Source organism: Bactrocera tryoni, chromosome 3, assembly GCF_016617805.1.
Source record: "Bactrocera tryoni isolate S06 chromosome 3, CSIRO_BtryS06_freeze2, whole genome shotgun sequence".
NCBI classification, from domain to species: domain Eukaryota; kingdom Metazoa; phylum Arthropoda; class Insecta; order Diptera; family Tephritidae; genus Bactrocera; species Bactrocera tryoni.
The window spans coordinates 80,374,585-80,397,196 of NC_052501.1; the positions used below are offsets into that span (position 1 = coordinate 80,374,585).

General features: G+C 33.5%; 1 protein-coding gene across 1 annotated transcript in view; it reads left to right on the plus strand.

Moving 5' to 3' along the window:
* Window positions 1–22,612, plus strand: part of LOC120771908 — a 60,776-nt gene that overhangs the window by 35,330 nt on the left and 2,834 nt on the right. The window contains 3 exon segments of the mRNA XM_040100191.1: window positions 11,933–12,055; window positions 14,672–15,365; window positions 15,664–15,983. Of these exon segments, the coding sequence (XP_039956125.1) occupies window positions 11,933–12,055; window positions 14,672–15,365; window positions 15,664–15,983 (1,137 nt within the window).

A 22,612-nucleotide genomic window follows, 5' to 3' on the forward strand; every position in this document is an offset into this window, starting at 1 on the left:
GCACCAGCAACATTTAGCTGAAAAACCACAATTTATCATCGCGCGAACAGATTGCATTGACACGTACGCTGATAGCAGCAGCGTTATTGTTGTTGTGTTAACAATACATACACTCATACATATAAGGTTATATATGCATGGATGGCTTTCAAAGCACGTATGCGGAATTCATTAACAAAAAGAGCGTGAAAATATTTTAGAAAAGCACACACACATATACATACATAGATACATACATTCATGCATAGTTGAAGTGATTTCAATTTGTCCACAATTACTCGCAAAGTGAATGATGTGGGTATTGGTGAGGAAAAATTCGAAATAATTCAAGAAAAGTTGTGAAAAAAGTAGCACGCTAATAACGCAAATAAATTTCCGAAACATTTAAATAGAATTTTAAGTAAAAAATTCTCTTAAAGAACCGTTATAAATTTTCATATGCGAGAGCTTTTTTGGGTGTCTCAGCCCAACCGCAAGCTAATGCAATATATAATTATTTACTGTTATATCATTTGCCTAACATAAATTGTGTTATAATAACCCCCCGATGCTGGCGCTCTTCTGGCCCAAAATGTGTTGATAAATGGGCTCCATCATCAATCATTCGCGCTGAAATTTCCATTTCGATTGCGTTTAATCAAAACAATGGTTTGAGTGTTTTAAATGGTGTGATGAATACATATGTATTAGTGAAATATACGTATGTAAATATGCCTATTATTAATGGACATATACAATATTTCGGGAACCCAATATTCCAGTCCCGAAATTTCGGGACTACAATTTTTCAAAAATGCTGTATTTCTGCATATTTTGATAAATAAAAAGTAAAAAAAAAAATTATTCAAGATCCCGATATCACAATCCCGAAACTTCAAAATTACAATTTTACGTTTAAACACTGTTTTCATGCAAGTTTTGAGAAATAAAAATATAAAATATTTCGTTATAACAAACCCAAAATTTCGATATAACAGTTCATATTAAATGCTGTATACATATGTATGTATGTATGTATGTACTATGTATTTGATAAATGAAATTTAATAAAATCGGAATCCCAAAACTATTCTTGTATGTAAACTATGATAAATATAATAAAAAAAAATCGCGATCACGATATCGCAATCCCGAAATTTCGGGACAAAAGATTTTCGAAAATTTTGAATTCATGCATATGGAAATAAATAAAAAAAAATTCTGGATCCCGAAATCAAAAACCCGAAAATTGCGGCATTGCTCTTTCGCACTTTCTATTAAACGCTGTATTCCTGCACATTTCTATAAATAAAAACTCTAAAAAAATTCGGGATCCCGACATCACAGTACCGAAATATCGGGATTACAGCTTTTCGAAAACGCAGCGTTTCCTGCACATCTGGTAAAAACTAAAAAAAATCGATATCCCGTTATGATAATACCGAAATATCGGGATTGCACTTTCGCACTACCTTTTAAACGCTCCATTCATGCACATTTTGATATCTTTACATACACACATACTATACAAAGCATGAAAAATCAAATGCCTTCCATTGGCTTTCGCAGAATTTCATACGATTTGGCGCTTAATTTGATTTCGCAACTTGCTTAGCTGGCTTATAAGCGAATTAGTAACTGATTTATGAATTCAGCATAGCAAAATTATTATTGGCTTACCATATTGACTATGCAGCTTACATTATTAACCAATTTGGCAAACAGAGGCAGCAACAATAAACAATTAGCTGCTGCCATTGACCAAAAATCGAAAATTTCGGCGCATAAATGAATTTCAGCGCAAATATTGATAAAAGCGTTAAATTTTGTAATGCATATTGCAATTTATGAATTGCAGAACAATGTTGCATTAAATGAATAAATTAAAAAATTTTGAGAGCGGTTAGCAACCAAATATACGCAAATTCAAATATCTTTGCGCCATAATTATTATTTATTTTTGTATGAGTTTTACATATTTACGCGAATAATGCTGTTAAAGTAGCTGGTGAAACGAATTGGTATTTTAATTTTTGCCTGCAAAGTCAATATACGCTAATTTGATAAAAATTTAGCATACCTTCAGGCTGAATTTTTGTTTTTTAGACTTTGTAGCTCTAAAAATTGTTTGTATAAAGTTTTCGCCTGAGCAGATCCCTAGTAAAATTTTACCGCATACATTTTTCTAGAATATTTCGATCATCTAGCTTGCTCGCAAAATCATTTTACTTCGAGCGCTCCAAAAAAGAGTACAAAATGAAACATTTAACAGCGAGTTACATGTTTTGAATCTACCAAAAAATTATTCTACCGGAAATTTTACTATACATAAGAAATCATTTTTCACTCCGACTTGAATTTTAAATCTTTTTTTTTACAAATTTTATGTTTTAGTCATATAAATTGGCTTATCAATATTTCTAGTTGTCGGAAAATTGCTTTTTTCTATATGCAACATACGAAATATTCAATTATTAAAAGTAAACTTCGAATTTAAGATCTTCATCTTTGATTAAAGCATGCAACAAATGTGTATAGCTAACGCTGACATTAGTAATCAACTGCCAGCGTAGTGGTTGCGACTAATAACAGCTCCTAGGAGCGCAAGTACGCATTTGTACATATAAAATGACAATGAAATTCAGCAGTACAGCTCTTGCACAGACACACACACTTGTGTTTGCGCGTGTTTCAATGCTTTAGTATTATTGCGGCATATGCCGACAGCTGATAGCATTACAAGCGACAACTAACAGCTTACGGATTTGCTGGCTAAATGAAATTGCCGACGTGTTATCCATGCCTTACCAAGACACCATCAGCACACACGCCAAACACTATACAAATACTCCACGCAAAAGGAAGCAAGTATGTACAGGAATATCTAAAAGCAGTTGTGAGTGTATGCCTGCATGTGTATGTATGGCAGTTACTAAATATTTGTTGTGATAGGCAAGGCTGCCACATACCACAGTCGTGTCAAAGGAAGCTGTGCAGCAAACGGATGTAGTATTCCTGTAGTTGAGTTGAAGGTGTCACAGCAATAACAAACTCCTCTTGTGGTCCTCATTTGTTGGGTTTCATGCGTCGTTTAGCAGCTTGCTTTCAGCTGACACTCATGCTAAGCACATATAGAATTTGTGACGACTGCATGGAGCTCGTACAAGTGGCAAGTTGTTAGGCGCACACACTTCACCAACGCTTTTGCTAGCAAAATCAAGTCATGTAGAGGTGCCGGGAAGTGTGTTTGCGGTGCTAGGCGGCTTGTAGCCACATGTTGAATAGGTATTTAACGACAATAGGCCACCGCATACACGCAAATAATAATATAAATTGCAAACCACTTCCATTTATCTGCTGCCTCTTATCAATAACGTAAATACGCATATAAAGCAAGCAGGCTTAGCATATACACAGACAAATTGTTATTGTATGATATATAAAGGCACATAAGCACTGTAAATGCTTAAGCAACTCAGCTAAAACTCCCGTTACTCGGCACTCTAGTCGCTGTTGCGCTGCTATGTACTTCATTTTACATATATATGTGTACAAATACATGCCAAGTTTGTAGATTTTGCTTTCGCAGTGTCTTAGCGCTCGTATTTGTATGCCCTCTTAAATCTCATATAAATTGACAGGCACTTACAAATTTGCAGCAAAGCATAAAAAGCATAAAAATAAGCAAAAAAGGGCAGAAATAAGCGTTTTTTCTTGCTGAAAGTCACATTTTTACACGGTGCGCCGGTGCGTATGAGTGACATTTTTTACGCTGTTGCTACTGGCATACCATACTCTCCACTACATTGCTGTTGTTGTGCGCTGGTATGCCTTATACCTTCTTATACTTCGCTTTCGCGTACATTTTTTCTCATTCCGTTTATCTTTTGTTGCGCTTTGTTGTTGCTGCGCATTATCTCAACTCGCTGTGGTTGGACACATTTGTATAGCTTTTCTGCACATTTCGTTGAACTTTATGGCATTTTTGTGCGAAAAATATGAAAAATGTTTGCGCATAGTTTATGTGACACAGCATAAATACCTAAATGCTCACACATGACTCCTAGAAATGCTACAGTTTCTCTACACACACATGTTTGCATGTAAATTATGCAGCGGGGTAAGATATTTAGTGCAAATGGCATATACATTTTTATGAAAAATGTATTGTGGTTGGCTGAAAGTATGAAAGATTTAAAGCAGCAGGATTAAAGGTTGAAGTGTGCTTAGCCGGCGTGTAGTAAAGTTTGTGCTTTGAACTCAATATAAATAAATTTAAAAAATCTTAGCATACTTTTGAGCGTTTTTGCGTTTTTTAGCTGCTGCATTTTATTAAGCATTTAAAAGGTACAAATACTTTTGGTACAACCCGTATACTGCTCTAAATAAGCAAACTTGGCTTATAAGATTTTTCTTTTATGCCAAAGGGTCATATACAAACTTTTCATTTGAGTTTACATAGGCAGCTAAACACACATTAAATAAAAAACAGACCTACACTAAGGGAAATATTTAAGGAATTCTTATATCAACACGTGTTATACATAAACCTTTTGTAACATATTTGAATATGTATATTTTTTTCCATTACCTATATTATCTCCAATTTAAGGGTCATTCTAGTCTAGATGCATGAGATTCAGATAATTTTTGAAGTGTCGTTGAAAAGGGCAATTCATATTTTTTGTTAGTTATGCACTAATATTGAAAAACTACAGGAAAAAATTCAAAAATTAAAAATTATCAATATTTTCAGAAACAATTTTCAATGTTTTCAAAAATTCAAAAAGACTTCAATATTTTAAAAAATTTAAAAACATTTTCAATATTTCAAAATTTAAAAAATTTTTAATATTTAAAAAAAAATTAAAAATATTCAAAAAATTTTCAATATATTCAATATTTTCAAAAATTTAAAAATATTAACAAAATTTTCAATATTTTCTAAAATTTAAAAAAAAATTTCAAGGTTTTCAAAAATGTAAACAGTTTAAAAAATTTTCAATATTTTCAAAAATTTCAAAAAACTTTCAATATTTTCAAAAATTTTAAAAATTTCAAATATTACCTGCCGATGCTGTGGAGCGTCTCAAAAATTTGGCACGTGATCATACATACGATTTCAAACGCTCCTAGCTCTGAAACTAAAAACCACAAAAAATTATGTATCTAGAATAATGTCGCAATACCTAAAACTACCGAAAAGTTGAAAAAAAATTCACCATAAATAAAATTTTTCTGAACCAACTTTTTTGACAATTTTCTTTGAAAAAAATTGTTTTGAATCACCGTTTTTTGACTGTTTTAAAACTTAGACATAGGGAAGTCCATAAAGAAGACTCGCTATAAATTTCATGTAGTAAAACCTCCCAAATCGTGGGTATCGCTTTGAAAAAGGCATTTTCGAGAAAAACGCGTTTACATGCATTTTCAATTGCGGTCGCATCAGTTTGAAAGCATTTCAGCAAATTTTCCGAATGTTATTAGAATTTTCTAAAATCTTTTTGTAGCATTTAGATTTTTTCAATTTTTGTAAAATCTTCTTGTAGACATATTCTTTTAAAGTTAACTCCGAAAAATACCAAAAAAAAAAATTTTGGTATTTATTGTTTTTTTTTTATTTCTAGACTAGAACAACATTTGGATTTTTTCAAAAATTTTGGCAACGAAATATCCTCCGTACAATTTCTTTTAACTACTTTAAATATTTTTGTGGCATAATTATTATTTGTTAATAAATTATTTTCACACATTTATGCTTCTAACGCTATGAAAGTGGCTAGTAAAACCAAATACCTCAACAATTTTAACCTGGAAGTCAATATAACATAGTTAACAAAAATTATAGCATACCTCTAGGCGCATTTTTCTTTCTAGTATCTGTAGCTCAAATAGGAGCTGGTAAAACCAACTGCAGCAACATTTTTAACCTGCAAACTCAATATAACATAGTTAACAAAAAATTTAGCGTACCTTAAGGCGCATTTTTTTTTTAGTATCTGTAGCTTAAAAGGTTAATTGTATAAAAATTTCGTTTGAGCAGACCCCTAGTGAAATATTACGGCGCACATATTTCTAGAATCTTTGGTTATATAGCTTGCGCGAAAATGCATTTATTTCGAATATTTGAAAAAATAGTTCAAAATGCGGCTTTTAACAGCGAGTTACATTTTTCAAATATACTAGAAAATTGTTTTACGTATAATTTTACTTTATATGCAATACTATGTTTAATTACAACAAGAATTTTAAGCCTTCTTTTACACTTTTTTAAATCAAACAAATTAGTTTTCAAATATACTAACATTCCAAAATATATGTATATTAAACACAACGGTCAGCAAGCATGACATAACTGCCAGACTTAAAGACAAGAATCTTCACACAATCTACCACACTCTCCAAAGCCGCCACCAAATCCAATCACAGCAGACGCCACAGCTGGATGTTTAATAATAGTAACGAGTTGATTTCGGCGCTGTCGGCTGCCAAAGGTTGCAGGTTGTCGCACAGCCAAGAGCCAGTGCAAGAGTCAACAATATGAATGACCTGCGGACATAATTCGCCGGGTTAAAAGGCAGACAGCAACAAACACACCAATAAAAGCGTAGCAAAACAAAAGCAATGCGGCCATTAGTTGGAGTTTGACGCGTGTATAAACACAGCAAATTGCGCAAATATTTGTGCAATAAAGCGAGTGCTGGCAGGTCAGCCGCTGGCGCTGATGGCAATCACAAAAATTATTGCGGCTTAGTGCACGACGGAATTTGTGAAGCTTTGGAAACATAGAATCACACGTCAGTAGCAAGAAAGTATGCACAGCGTCGCCGAAATTAATACTAAAATTTAAAATTTATATATTTTTAATATTTCTTTGCCAACTGCTATTTTAAATGCACTACACTTCGTTAAAATTTTTTTCGTACTTTTTCTTTTTTTCTTAAACTGATAAGGCGTGTGTTGCGTAACAAAACATGCATTTGCAGCACAGTATAAGTTGTGTAAACAATTTTCACGCTTAATTATCGGCAATAAGAAAATTAGTAAATTACCATAAGGTGGCGTACGCTGCGTATACGCAACTTTCAATATGCGACATTTGCTCTGTGCTGCCTCAATGCCAATGTAAATTGTATTTCATTGCAAAATAAATACAAATGCACGCACATTAACTTTAATGCCACTTGGCCAGCAACAGCACCGTTGAGCCTTAAGAGACTTCGCTGCTCCATTTGCTTTCATTTCGTTTCGTGTGGCATTTGTGCGTTATTGCTTACACGCTCCGTCAGTTGTTGTTGTTTTCTGGTAAATACCGCTATGTATTTACTGCGACATGTGCGTTCGTTTGTCTGCAGATTGTGCGATATTATGGCTTACCTATACATATGTATATGTTTGTATGCTTGTAAAAAATCCAGATATACTCAGCATAGCTATTTTAGTCAAATATTGTGTAATTTTCATTATTTTAGTCAATGCCTACAGTGCTAATTGTTGCCTGTATAAGCATAATGGCTTTCGATTGGAATCGCGTAATGGCTTTGGCTTCATTAATTTTTTATTAATAGTTGCCTAAATGCTTAGAAATTTTTGATACAATAGTTGTAGGTGGCAGTCATAATATTTATTTGTATTGTCAGCCAGTTATTTATGGCGACTGAATTCGAAAATAAGAAAAAAAAAGTTAACCACTCTTGCCGGTTGCCTGCAATTTGGTTTTAACTTGTCAATTCGTATGGCAGCTATATGCTATAGTGGTCCGATCTGAACAATTTCTTCGGAGATTACATTATTGCCTTGCGTAATAGTTTATGCCAAGTTTCTTAAAGATATTTTGTCAAATAAAAAAGTTTTTTATACAAAGACATGATTTTGTTCGGTCAGTTTGTTGGCAGCTATATGCTATACTGCTTCGATCTGAACAATTTCTTGGAAGACTTTATTATTGCTTCAGAAAATAACTCATGCTGAGTTTCGTGAAAATATCTCTTCAAATAAAGAACCTTCCTATACAATCCTTTAAATCCGATTGTATACTTTGTATGGTAGCTATATGCTATAGTGATCCGATATGAACGATTTCTTCGGAGATTTTAATATTGGCTTAGGTAATAAATCACGCCAAATTTTGTCAAGATATTTGTTCAAATAAAAAAGTTTTCCATACAAGGACTTGATTTTGAATGGACAGTTTGTATGACAGCTATATGCTATATCAAACCGATCTCAACGCTTTCTTCGGATATTACATTACTGCTTTGGGTAATAACTCACACCAAATTTCGCGAGGATATCTTGTCAAATAAAAAAGGTTTTCTTACAAGGACTGCATTTTGCTCAGCCAGTTTCTCCATTCAACTTCAAAATCTAATAAAATGTTAACTGTACTTGCAGCAAAAAATCCATAGAAACATAGAGTTGCAGTTCAACTCACAGTTACACACACATTATGAGCACATGAGCGTAATTAATATACTATTTCAAATTTGAAGCACGTCTTCACCAAATAACTTTACACTTAGTGTCGCTCATACGCACTGTAGTACCTTAATAATGCACTACACACAAATGCGCTCAAAATACGTGTGGCAATAAAATTTCATAGTTGCGCAACAACAAATATCATTTATAGTCAAATATGAGTAAAAGTTTTGCGAAATTTGTGAGAAACTTGTAATTCATGCAATTTTAATGATTCACGAGTAAAACACTCCGAAACTGCCAAATAAATGTAATATACGAAATTAAAAGCGCAATGAGGTGGCGGTGTAGTTAACGAGCAGTTGAAGTGTTTGTAGAAAATGCATGAGCGGGCGGGGTACACACGTCTGCACCAGCATATAAAGCAAATAAACGCATAATTCTCACGCAATTTTATTGGAATTCCGTAAAGCCACCACAGCATGCAGCTGAAACGCATGTGCCACTGGCATCTCTATATTTTTTTTTTTTTTTTTTTTGCATTTCTATATATACATATATGTGTGTTTGTGTGCGCCTTCACGCACGTGTAGCTGTGATTTACAAGTTGCGCTGTCTGCCGTCTGCGTGGGCGCATGTAAATGGCTGCAGGTGAGCCATGTCGTATGATGAACATTTATTTGCTGAAGGCACTCGCGCGGCGCACACATTTTCACTTTTTTATTTGCCATTGCCACACATACACATTTATATTCTTATGTACTTATTATACATGCATACGCATGAATTTCAATAAAATCGCTACAGATGTAAACCGCCAAATGCGTGTCGGCGCAAATAAAGCGAAATTGTGGACAAAGCAATGCCAAATTTAAATTCATGCGAAAATTTTTTACTTTTTTAATTTTTTTGTTTATTTTTCCTCTTTTACGTTTTTTCTGCAAATATGTATGTATATACACTTTTTTATTTCTCATATATTTGTTTACACTTTCCTCGCGTTTGTTGCAATGTTAGCGGAAGCAAAAACGTCTTTTGTTTTTTGTAGTTGTCGGTCTAGCGCGTGGCAATGCCTTTGTTCGTGCCTGATTGTGATTGTTTGAGGGCTACAAAAAAGCACAATACATATTTCGATGGAATTCGCATTGAAAAAGTATTTATTTCGGCCTTTGATAAAAATCGTTTCAATTTAGAAAGCATGTTAGGCAATTTTGTACTAGAATTGAGTGCTTTTTCTAGAATTTAAGGTAATTTCAGCGATATTACTTTTTGTTGAATGAGTTTTGCTGAATGTCTGAACATGTGCATTTACACACCTTTTTGGCTTTAGAAATTTAATGTTTTGCAAAAAAATGTATTAATGGAATAATTATATTTAGATAGTAGTAATTTAAGCACTTAATTAAAAATTTTAAATTAATTTTGTTAATTAAATAATAAAAAATAATAAATTAGATAAAACTGATCGCTTAATTAAATTATTTTAAATAATTTTTTTAATTAAGTATTTTAATTATTATATTTTTGTTCTTTTTTATTGCTTAATTAATAAAAAATTTATAAATTGTAAATGAAAAATATTTTAATAAAATTAAAAAAAATATACTTATTTAAATACTAATAACTTTAATACTTAATTTAAAAAAATTTTTAATTCCTTATGTTAATTAAATAATAAAAAATAATAAATTAGATAATACTTATCGTTTAATTAAATTAAAATAATTTTATTAATTAATTTCATAAATTAAATATTGTAATTATTATTTTTTGTTCTTTTTTTATTATTTAATTAACAAAATTAATTTAAAATTTTTTTAATTAAGTATTAAAGTTACTAGCATTTACATAAGTATATTTTTTTTAAATTTTATTAAAATGTTTTTCATTTTCAATTTATAAATTCCAAAATAAAACTATATTAATAAATTTAATAACAAAATTAATTAATTATTTAATTATATGATAAAATTTGTTTAAATCAATCATACAATTAATCAATAAAGTTAAAGATACTATTAAATTTAGTAATAAAAATAAAAATAATAATTAATTAGAATAGTTTATTTATGGCATTTGACCACTTAATTAAATTAAGCTAATTTAATTTAATTTTTTTTATAAATTAATTTTTTTTACTGTAAAAAAATTTGATGCTTGAAATGTAAAAAGCAGTTAGAGCAAAACTTTCTAATACTCAATAGCATATACATACATTAAAATTTTTTTTTTTTCAATACCATCCGATAGTTGGTGAAAACTGTATGTATAAGTATAAAATTTATGTCTTAATAATAGTTAAAAAATTTAGTAATTTAGAGTAACTTACAAAAAACTAAATAATTCAGTAAATACATTTTAAAATAAATTAATTATTTTAATTAATTTATCTCATTATTTAATTAATTAATAATTAATGTACTAAATTTTTAATAAATTTAAATAATAAAGTTAAGTAATGAAAATAATTTATTTAATTTAAAATTTAATTTAATTAAAGCATTCTAATTTATATTATTTTTGATTTATTAATTAATTAAATAATTGTTTAAATTCGTAATTTGATTTAATTAGAATAAATAACTTTTTTAAATTAGAATAATTAATTTTTGGGAGAGTGATTTATTTTAAATTTTAATTTATTTAAAATATTTTAATTATTATAATTTTTGACTTATTAATTAATTACGATAAATTATTTTTTTGGCAATTTAATTTAATAGGAAAAATTATTTTTTTTGATATACAGTTGAAAGTCTGTAATTCGAAGTTCGTCACAACTGAAATTCGTCCTCTTCATCAATTATTTGAGCTTAAAAGCGCTAAAGGCAATCCAAATACATAAATAATGAAAAGTTTCCAATAAAGGAGTTATGTAAAAATCTGTAAATTCTACACGCCAATATAAAAGTTGACCCTTGGCGCTAATTAGAGGGCCAAACGAAACGAAACACCAACACTTCAGCACAATGGCAGCTCATAACCCAAGCAATCAATGCCGTTTCACGAACGAAATTGCCTTTATTACCGCTGCCGCTGATTTGATTTAACACGAAGATAAGAAATAAAAAATAAAATAAGAAAAAAACGAATAAATACAAATTCTTGGAAAGTGGGAAGAGAAATGAAAAATGAAAAGAAAATTAGTTTGTCGGATTTGTGCATCACTTTTCAATTCAACTTTCAAATCCCAACATGCTTTGCTGCTCGCGCGTTTACGTCAAATTCACTAACGTAACCGGAGCTTGTTTACCCTTCAACTGTTGTGCGCCGTACTTATTGTTGTTGCGCTAAACAATTTCTTTACTAACAACCGTGCTTTTTACCACCTCCTTACCTTTAACTCCACAAAATCACAGCAACGGTTTTTTATCTGCGAAATCTTGCCTTCGTTTACTCTGCCTCCACTCAAACACTACTGTTATCACATTTTTTTTGCGTTCAGTCATTCATGCACTCACAGCTTTACTTTTCTTGCGAGTGACCTGTTTCTTTTACTTTAATATTTTTCTTCTTTTTATGCTTCTTCTAGCTCCAACAACCACGCATGGTTCAGGCCGCGTCCGTTGATGCTGACGGTCCTGCCGCTCCGCCCTACGACCTGGACTCGATAATAAATCAGCTTGTGTATCCAAATCCGGTATATCAATTGCATGTAAGTACGCATATCCTCTGTACAGCTGTTTGTTATATAAAATGAGGGACAAAGGTGAACGGTGAACACTTTGCTTCGCTTCAAAACTTTCCTTTTATTATTTTTCATTTTTTTTTATTTATCTTTTTTCAATATTTCCCAACTTTGTTATTGAGAAATCATCCGAAAAGGAAATTTTTCCGTCGGCATAGTGTATAAGAAAAGCGAGGCGTTTGGAAGCGGCTCAAGCACATGTATTTGATTACAAAATTGAAGCTGATTCTTTGCGCCATTTTCCTTTGCATTTCTCTTTGCTCAGTGTTTAAGTGTGAAGCATAAAAAGGATTAGGAAGTTATTATAAAAAAGAGGTGTGGAGCGTATTATAAAATTAAATTAAATTCGCATTTTAGCAGAGGGAAGAGTTGGCGGGGCAAAAGGTTGACTTTGATGCTATAAATAGAGCGAAAAGTATAAATCAAACTTTACAAAAGGGGCAAAGAGAGGAAGGATGGCTTGAGAATGGTTATAAAATTTAGTCTGCTTTTTGACTTTGCATATGACTGTCAAATGATTTATAGTTGTCTGAGATTTTTTAAATATATTTACGCATTGGAGGCCTATTCGTAGCCAAAAAATAGGTTTCCATCATGAATCCAAAATAATTAAATCTTTAAATATTTTTCCTTGTTGGGATAATAATATCGAGATCAGAGTTCAAAAAATAGATCCGTAGGGACCAGAAAGCGATCCATCGGAACCAAAAAGGAACAATCTTAACTTTTTTACTCAATAACCGATAAAGACTAAAGGCCAAAGTTCAAAAAAATATGGATCGAAAGGGGCCAAAAAAGGTCAATCTAAATTTTTTTACTCAATAATAAGTAAGTAAGAGGCTCAAATTAAGGTAAAAAAGAGGACCAGAGGGACCAATGTAGATCAATGGACGTTCCCACATATATTTTTCAAGCCAAAGAAGTGCCTCTGTATTTCCTCTAATCAAATCAGAGCCAAACTTAATATCGACAAAGGTGAACGTTTGGCTCTATGTCAGACTGAGTCTGTATTAATGCAACTATAAACTGTCTTCAACGGGTTTTTGAACAGAAACGCAACAAAAGTAAAACGATAGGTACAGCAAAGGACGCCATATTTTTATTTTTCCCGCTCTTTTAACATTTCTCTTCAGTAAGGTTTGCCATTTCACCATGGAAGTAAGCAAGTAAGACAAAAAAGTGCCCATAATGTCGAGAATATTGCTGCCGCTAGCACATTAGTTGAGGAAAACCCAAATCAGTCTCTCACACGTCGTTCTCACGCGTTGGGCATCTCCGTGACGTCGCTGAGGCTAATTTTGTGAAAAAATCTTAGCCTACACCCTTACAAGATCGAATTCACGTAAGAACTGAAGCTGAGCAACAACTTGAATATTAACCGCATTTTCATCGGAAAATCATCTTCAGCGACGAGGCTCATTTCTGGCCGAATGGCTCCGTCAATATGCAAAATATGCGTTATTGGTCAGGCAGAAATCCACACGTACTCCATGACTCCCCATTGCATCCCAAAAAATTACGGTATGTGCGGTTTATGAGCCAGCGGCGTGTTGAGACCGTACTTATTCCGTGATGATCAAGACTGGCACGCTACTGTGATTTGGAATCGCTACCGCTCAATGATAACCGTATATTTTTGATCCGAATTGGATGATATGGATTTAGACAGTATGTGGATCCAAAAGGACGGCGCCACAAGCAACACAGCGAATGTCGCACTCGATTTATTGAAAGCCATATTTGTTGAACGTGAGATCTCACGAAAAGGGCCAGTCAATTGGTCGCCTCGGTTGTGCGAATTGACGCCGTTAGACTATTTGCAGTGGGGCTACGTCAAGTCTATGGTCTATGCCAACAAGCCAGCGACGATTGATGAACTTTCTACGAAATACCGGCCGCTTTATGCTTGGAAATCGTCGAAAATAAGGTTCAGCGTCTGGACTTTTGCAAGCGTGCCCGTGGTGGCCATGCAAAAGAACACCCCGTTAATTGAAATCTGTCAGCTCTGAGTATAATTCGGCACGATTAGATGTATAATCTTTAGAGTCATCTTGGATTATACCTCGGAGAGATGTATGGGGCTTTTTCAGAAGATCTTACAGACATAAAATATTTTCTCCAGCTTAGATCCATGTATTAGTTAATCACAAGTCATCCAGAAACTGATTTGGAATGATTATCGATATAGTTATATAGTGGAATTGGTCATTAAAGGTTCCTTATACAGCCGGTATTACAAAAAAAACACGATACCAAAAGTTTTTGCTATCGTTTCTGTAGATTCTTTATAAACCACACGTCTCCACAGTAACTTACGGAGGCCTGAAATTCTACATCATTACTTTGAACTGATTCCTACAATGAGACGAGCAAACCTTCGAGTTTAACTCCAAATAGCATCAAACTTGATATTCTTGAGCACTGCTTGAGCAATCCTTTCGCTGTTTTTCTTCGGTTCTTTTTTAATATATACACTACATAAGCGCCGATTGGACATCAATAGTTCTCAACATGAAATTAGACTTCGCCTTTCAGCAGCTACAGTATTGTATTAATTTTTTCACTCCTCTCTCTCACCCGCAGGCCTCCGCGCTACGCAGCCAACTGCGCAACTTGCTACGCGAACGTCAGCAGGCCGCCGACGCCGCCGCACCAAACGACAATGAGCAGCTTTACAACGCTGCCGTGCCGGACTATGACTACATCGACGAGGACAAACGTTCCGTGGCCGCCTTGGCCGCACAGGGCATGTTACATCCCAAACGCAGTTTGGCAACACTCGCCAAGAACGGACAGCTGCCCTCCCTGCCCGATCCCGATGACGCCGAACCGACAGCACAAAACGAAGACAAGCGCTATGTTGGCGCACTGGCGCGCGGTGGCGGTTTCGCCATCTACGGCAAACGCAACATCGGCACACTGGCACGTGACTTTCAGCTGCCGCAAAATGGCAAACGCAATCTGGCAACATTGGCGCGCTTGGGACTGTTGACCAAAGGCGACGGCAGCAAGCGCAATTTGGCCGCTGTAGCACGTTACAACTCGCACGGACGCCAGGCCACGCTCGCACCGGCTGAGAAGCGTAACATCGGCGCATTGAAGGCATCACCCGTGCATGGCATACAGCACAAGCGCGATGAGGATGAGGTCTACTTGCCGGCCAGTCTCTTCGGCAGCGACATGGACTATGCTGAGTTTATGCCCAACTATTGGTTGTATCCCAGCTATGCCGATTTAGACTGGGGTGACTTTGGACGCGCACAAAAACGCTTTCTAGGTGAGTGCGTCTGACGGCCTGTCATAACTTGTATATTTTTGTATATACTACATATATAAAAGAAGTAAGCGCGTGAGGAGCGAAGTGTGACTGTAAATAAGCTGCGCTGCAAGTCGGCGCTTATGTATATATATTATATATAGTCAAATGGTATATTTAAGTATATAAAGACATATCTTAACATATATAAAGTGTATAACACGCATACGCAACTATTTATGTATAAGCTAATAAGCACATAAGCTGTAATATATACTGTATATTATGTATCATAACCACTGTGCATCAACATTTAAAGATACCTCAAGGAATCCCGAACTCTTTGGCATCGAAAACGCGGCATCAAGCTCTGACCCCGACTTTATGCCGCTTATAGGCGGCCTGGATCCCGGCGAAGTGGAGGCGCTGTCGCAAGAGGACACGCAGGATGTGGCCGCCGCACCGCCGATTGGAGCACCTTATGGGCCGCCACAACAGAAGCGTCACATTGGCGCCGTCTACCGCTCGGGCTTCTTACCCAGCTATCGTTCGTTGCGCAGCATCTCCGGCAGCTTAGGCGGCAGCATCGGCGGCGGTGGAGGCGGCCGTTTTAGTCGCTCTGGACGTGCCAGGCAATTTGTATGAGTAAATGGCGGTGAATTTGTGTGTTAATTGCTGATGAACCTACATGCATACCTACTGTACCCACTACTACACACACACATCTATATATATATATATATAATATATATGTATATACAAAATTTCATTGTAACTCGTAATAGCAAGTGATTCGTTTTGAATTGTGTCCTCGTATATAACGGTTAACGTGTAGCTGCACTGATGCACTGCTCCGAAACGATGAACGCATTATGTTCGCCTGTGTCCTGTCTCTAGAAGCATCCCGTAATTTGACAATTTTTCTCCTTTCGTTTTCAGTATGAAATTTGTTGTTGTTCGCAGCCTTTTAGTTCAAAATTTATTTTCGTTTGAGTTAATTTTTCATAAATGCTTGCGCTGTTTGCATACTAGTACACTCTGTCACTTTTGTTCTTCTTCTTCTACTTCATCTTCTACTTCTTCTTCTTAGTCTTCTTAGTACTTAGTAGTATGTAGCGCATTTCAGCGTAACATAACCTCAAAAATAATATGTCCACAAGTATGTATGTATGTGTGTTCGTGCTCATAGCTTAGTTTGTGCACGTCTTCTAGTTGCTACGGTTTGATTGGCATGTCTTTCCAATAATGTGCGACATTTCTACACTTTTGTCTTCGTAGTTGTCTTAATGGCATGCTCCTTATGCGCTTGCGTGTCAAGTATGTGGCAATAAATGTCATTGATTTTGTAAAAAATGTTCGAAAACTATTTCTCGCTGCGTCTTGCTTCGAGCTGGTGTTTTGTAGTTGGTTGTAAAGTGAAGATAAACTTGGTAGAATTGAGCGTAAGAATGTAGAGAAGCATTTGTGTCCACATTGTTTCACATATTTGAGCTTTTTTGCGTTGTAAGCGCCTAAAGGTAGGCAAGACTTAGTTAATAACGGCGGCAGATTTTCAAGAGTTATGTATGTATGTATATCTGACTGATATATCTGAAGTAAATGTGAATTAAATCTTCACTAAAGAAGCATAGGCTAGAAAGAAGTATGGATTAGCCACTGTAAGAAAAAGAGCCCGACGTCTTCTCGTTTTTGGGCAATATTTGAAGCATTATTTTGAAATGCATCTGTTGCGGCAACATGTTGCTAAAGAAATTTTTGCCTATTTTTATTGTTTTTGTTTGCTTCCGCTCCTTCACTTTTGCGGAAAATAAAAATGTTGCCCAACAAATATGTTGCGGCAACATGTTGATAACTAAATTTTAGAATATCTTTGCTGCTTTTGTCTCCCCTTACTTTGGCAGAAAATAAAAATGTTGCGCAACAAAATTGTTGCGGCAACATGTTGCTAACAAAACATTAGCTAGTCTCTGCTGATTTTGCCTCCCCTTACTTTGGCAGAAAATAAAAATGTTGCGCAACAAATTTGTTACGGCAACATGTTGCTAACAAAATATTAGCTAGTCTCTGCTGATTTTGTCTGTTTCCCTGCCTTTATTTTAGCAAAAAATAAAAATGATGAGCAACAAATTTGTTGCGGTAACATGTTGCTAACTAAATTTTAGAATATCTTTGCTGTTTTTGTCTGTTTTTGGCTTTTGTTTTGGAGAAAATAAAAATGTTGCGCAACAAATTTGTTGCGGCAACATATTGCCAACGAACTTTTAGCATATCTTTGCTACTTTTGTCTGTTTCCCTGCCTTTATTATGACAAAAAAATTGTCATGTCGGCCAAGAAATAAATCTCACAGTAATATGGCATTAAGTTTTTGGCTCAAACTCATTAAAGCAATAACTGTCAAAGAGTCATTTATCATTGAGCACGCGAAAGAGCTGCATTGGCAGTCGAAAATAGTAAAAGTATAGTGTGCTTGAGATAAAGTGACATTTAATTGGACAGGATTGATTCAGCTGTGGGCTACGAGTGGGAAGCGTAAAGTGATTGTAGTGTCGTATTAAAGGATTGTAATGCAGATAAATTGCAACGAAGTAATAATGGTTAATAGATAAAAAGGCAGCTGTGATAAAAAGAAAACTTTGTGCCAATGAGCTGTTATTGGGCTTAGGGAATATGAGTGAAGAGGAGGCAAAAATAGATCAGTTAGAAGTGAAGAGTGCTACATTTAGAAGAAAAAGTTCTATAGCAAATTTTTTTTTCTAAAAATATTAAAAAAAAAATGATTTAATAAAATTTGTAAACATATTAAAAAATAAGAAAAATCCTAGAAGGATAAAAAATAATGAAAATAAAATAAATAAAAATAAATTTAAAAATTTTGTATAAATGTTTGACTAAATAGTATGCATTTTTATAAAATTATTTTAATTTTTTTAATATTTTTATTTTTTAATTACTTTTAAATTTCATTTTATAACTTTTAATTTTTTTTTTGTTTTTTTTTAATGTTTTTAAAATTTTTAATGATTTTTAGAAAAAAGTTAAAAAAGAAACAAAATAAAAAAATAAAAAGTTATAAATATCTGATAAAAAATATTTCAAAAAAAAGTTTAAAAAGCTTCACACTCTTTGGCTAAATATTTATTTTAAATATCGTCAGCTTTCTTCTATTTTCCATCCGTTGCTTACTCTCTGTATACTCGTATGCTTCTTCACACTCATTTCCATTGTAGAGAACTCTCCCACAGCTGTCAAAAACTTAAATTGCCAATTACATACATTACCCCCCACACAACTGCAAACAATTTCAAGCACACTCACACTGATACACACACTCACATAAACGCATATAAACTCAACTAAGTATGTAGTCACTACTTTTTTAATTTTATTTCCTCGCAACACCTTGTTCGCTGGTACATTTTTAATTTAATTTCAATTTGTCAAACAAGCTAAGTCACTTTACCGTAAAGTTTTGAGCGTTTTAACTCGCTCTTGCTCTACAAGTTTAACAATGAGGGCGTTTTTTCATTATTTTATTGGACTTTTTCCTGTTTCGCTAACACACAACATTTTATTTTCTACAGCTTGTAGTTTTATTTTTTTATTTTGCCTCTCAATTTTCACCACTCACTCACACTCATTTTTTATGCTTTCGCTTTCGTACGGTATTTTCCGATATTCTTCGTCGCCTTCCTTTGTAGAGAGCTCTGCAGCTGCAGTTAATTACACGCGTTTGGCTTGAAGGCAGTGACTTGGTTGCATTGGCAACCGATTCCCGTCCACGCTGCTGAGCACATTCAAGCGTTGCATACATTTTGGCCGATTCGCCTCAATTATATATAATGACTTCCTGCCTGTGAGGGGTTTAGAGAATTTTCCGGTAGTTTAGCTTGCTTACCGAATCAGCAAAGAGAGGGCGTGCTTGCCATAAACGAAAATTGAATTATAGGAAATGTCGCAGCACAAACAAATATACAATACAATATTGGTAGCCAGAAGCCTTTTTTGTGTGTGGAAGGTTCAAAGCAAGCACAGTATGGTGGCAACATTTTTTGGAGAAATTTAAGTACTTTCTTTTTCTCTAATTTGTTGGTTTAAGCTTGTAATTGTGTGTTGATATTCACAATTTTTTTTAAGATATGAGTTTAAGTTAAATTTTTTCAGATTTTTATTTTCAAGCGTCTTTCAAGTTTAGTCCGATTTTGGAAAATTGTAATAAGTTAGAAAAGCAATCAATGCCGCATCTGCACAGTTTGCTTATGTAAAGCTGGCACTTATCATATATTAGATCACCTAAATATATGATAAGAAGAAAAGTATGCTAAATTAAACATCTTACTTTTTTAACTCAAAAAAATCGGTTGCGGATATTTTCCTGCATAAAATTACATACATTTAAAAAATCCCGAAATTTTCGGGATTCCGGTTTAAACATTTTCCAATTGTAAAATTAAATTAAATGGAGTGGAAATCTGTTGCGATTGTTTTACAATAAAACTAAATACATAAAAAGAAATCCCGAAATTTTCGGGATTCGTATTTGATTTTTTTTTCAACATAGAAAGATTAAACTAAATTGTATTTGATGCAATCAACTCGTTTGTGGTAAAAAATTAATTTACTAAATACTTTTTTTGAAGTTAGACAAGTTTGGCAAAATTATTAAAGGACTAGTATCAACACTAGTACATAATTCGAAATTCACACACACTTGCAGATTCGCAGACAAAAAATAACAGCTATTGCATTTTTACATATACCTCTTTTATATTCAAACAAGATTTAAAAGGTATTGGTACCAGTCCCGAAAAAGTTTCGGGATTACGAAATTTTTATTGCCGATTTTTTTTTGTTAGTTTTGCAGACTTGTTTTTTATTCGCATTACATTTTAAGAAGTTTTAATAACTTATGTCAATTTGGCAAAAATTTCAGAATACCGTAAGTTTTTAATAAAATTTATTCATTTTTGCTAAAAAACGTCTTTTCTTCATAATTTTGCTGTATTTAAGTTTTTGAAAAACTATCGAAGAACTACATACTTCAGAGTCTACTACAAATATCAGACCACGCATGTGGCTACAGCCTTGTTATACAGATTATTTTTTTAATGGAACAAAATATTACATAAAGTGGAATAATAACTGAAAAACCCCAAAAATTTTTAGGAGCGAAACTTTTTACGCAGACTTTTTATTATTCACAATAAATTTTAAAACGCATTAATAACAGTTGTTAGTCCCGAAAAAATTTCGGGATCCCGAAAAGTTTTTAATGCCAAATTTATTGATTTTTAAAAGGTTCGAAATAGAAACCGCTAAATCTTCGTTACACAGGCTCATTTTTATTCGCATTACATTTTAAAAAGTATTAATAACTGATGACAATCCCGAAAAAATTTTAATAGGTACCGAAACTTGTTACACAATCTCAAATTTGATTCGCATTAAATCTTAAAAAAGCATTACTAAAAATTGTTAATCCCGAAAATATTTCGGGATCCCGAAAAATGTTTATATCGAAATTGTGGGATTTTTAAATGGTGTGAAATAGAGAATGCAATGATTTATTATATGGTGAAATCTAATCTCATTTTTATTCACATGCACATGTACGAGTGCTCGTATGCATGAAAGTATGTATTTACATACAATAAACATTTTTATGTACTTATGTACATATATGTGCGTGTTTGTAGGTTAAAAGCCTACGCACAATAGCCACATGTAGTTGTCTATTTTTAGAATTTATGTGGGCGGCAAATCATTGCAAAGCTGTTTTTAAAATACTTGTCCTTGTAGACCTACGTAGGAATAAGCAGTGCAAGCCTTATATATTACATAAATGTACATATATAAGTAGGTGCATAACTGCTCGCACACTCGTTTATATAAACATTTTTATGAGAATTTATTTGCGTAGACCTGTGTAAATATGTAGATTGGTATTTGGGTAAAATGCTTTATCAAGGTTTATGTAAATAAAAATTTTAAATGCAAAGTATACGCACATACATATACATATATTTATTTGTATACAACAACAATGCTAACGGTAATAAGTAAAATTAAATGCGGCAATAACGTTCGTTTAAAGCTTACATTTTGTTGTTTTACTGTTATTGCTTTTCTTATTGTTTTTTTGGTAGTCGCTAGAGCCCTTAAGGGTTTACCATTATACGCTTCCAGTGCATTAAAGTGCTTGAATTATAGCAATTTTGTGGTTTTAAGCGCCCAATTTCAGGTTGGTTAGTCAACAGCCTAACGGTTAAGTTTTACAGAACCCATATACAACATGTTAACTACAAAAACACGGTTACTTACACAACCACTTGTAAATACTTCTGCTAGCCACCATGCAACCAACACATGCACATCCACTCATAGGCATTAAAAAGCCTTTAACATTATCACTAACTCAATCATCGCACAGAATATTTGTCATGTGTGTAAAAACGTGCTCAAACACACACACTAGCAAGGCTTCCTGTAAATTTATGTAAATATGTATGAGTGTGTACTGAGATAGCAACTTAACTGTGTAATAATTAAATATTTGCCCTTGTAACTGTGGCGTGCAGATAAAAGTACTTAAAGTTTGTAATTACTTCAATAGAGTAGGAGTAAGCGTTTAAGTCTTCTAAAAGCTTATAGGAACCAATATTTGCGAAAATAATTTTTTCACAGGGAAAGAAGACTCTTATCAGATAACATAGAGCTCATACGTGTGGTCTTTGTCTTTAGTTTACATCATATTTTAACAAGGTCATGAGGTTGGACTTACAATTGTTTGTTCTTGGATGCTTGTTATTCTCAATTCCATACTCAATCTACAGCAGCTGTCATTGTAAAAAAGTATGCTCAACGCAGAATTTTATGACTCTTTCGCCTAAACATCAATCACCTTCATTCCGTGTCACTTTCAACTGATTTTTATAATACCACCTTAAGTGAGCTCTGAATACCTCGCTAGATCTTGTCTTTCAATCTCAAAGAAACTATTATCGAATTCTAGAAATATTATTCCGGCCAGGCTTAGGCCCCCAATTTCTATTACACAGTTTCGGAAAATAATACTCGTAATTGTATTCAAAATTTATTGTATTGTATACAAGAATTGGGGAACTCACTTCAAAACAAGTGCTTTCTTTTTGAAAAATTTCGAAACTAGGGTATTTCAATAATTATAATTTTGAAATTTTTCTAAAATTTGGAATATATCAAAAAATTTTAATTTTGAAACGTCTTACTGATATAAAATAAAATTTAAAAA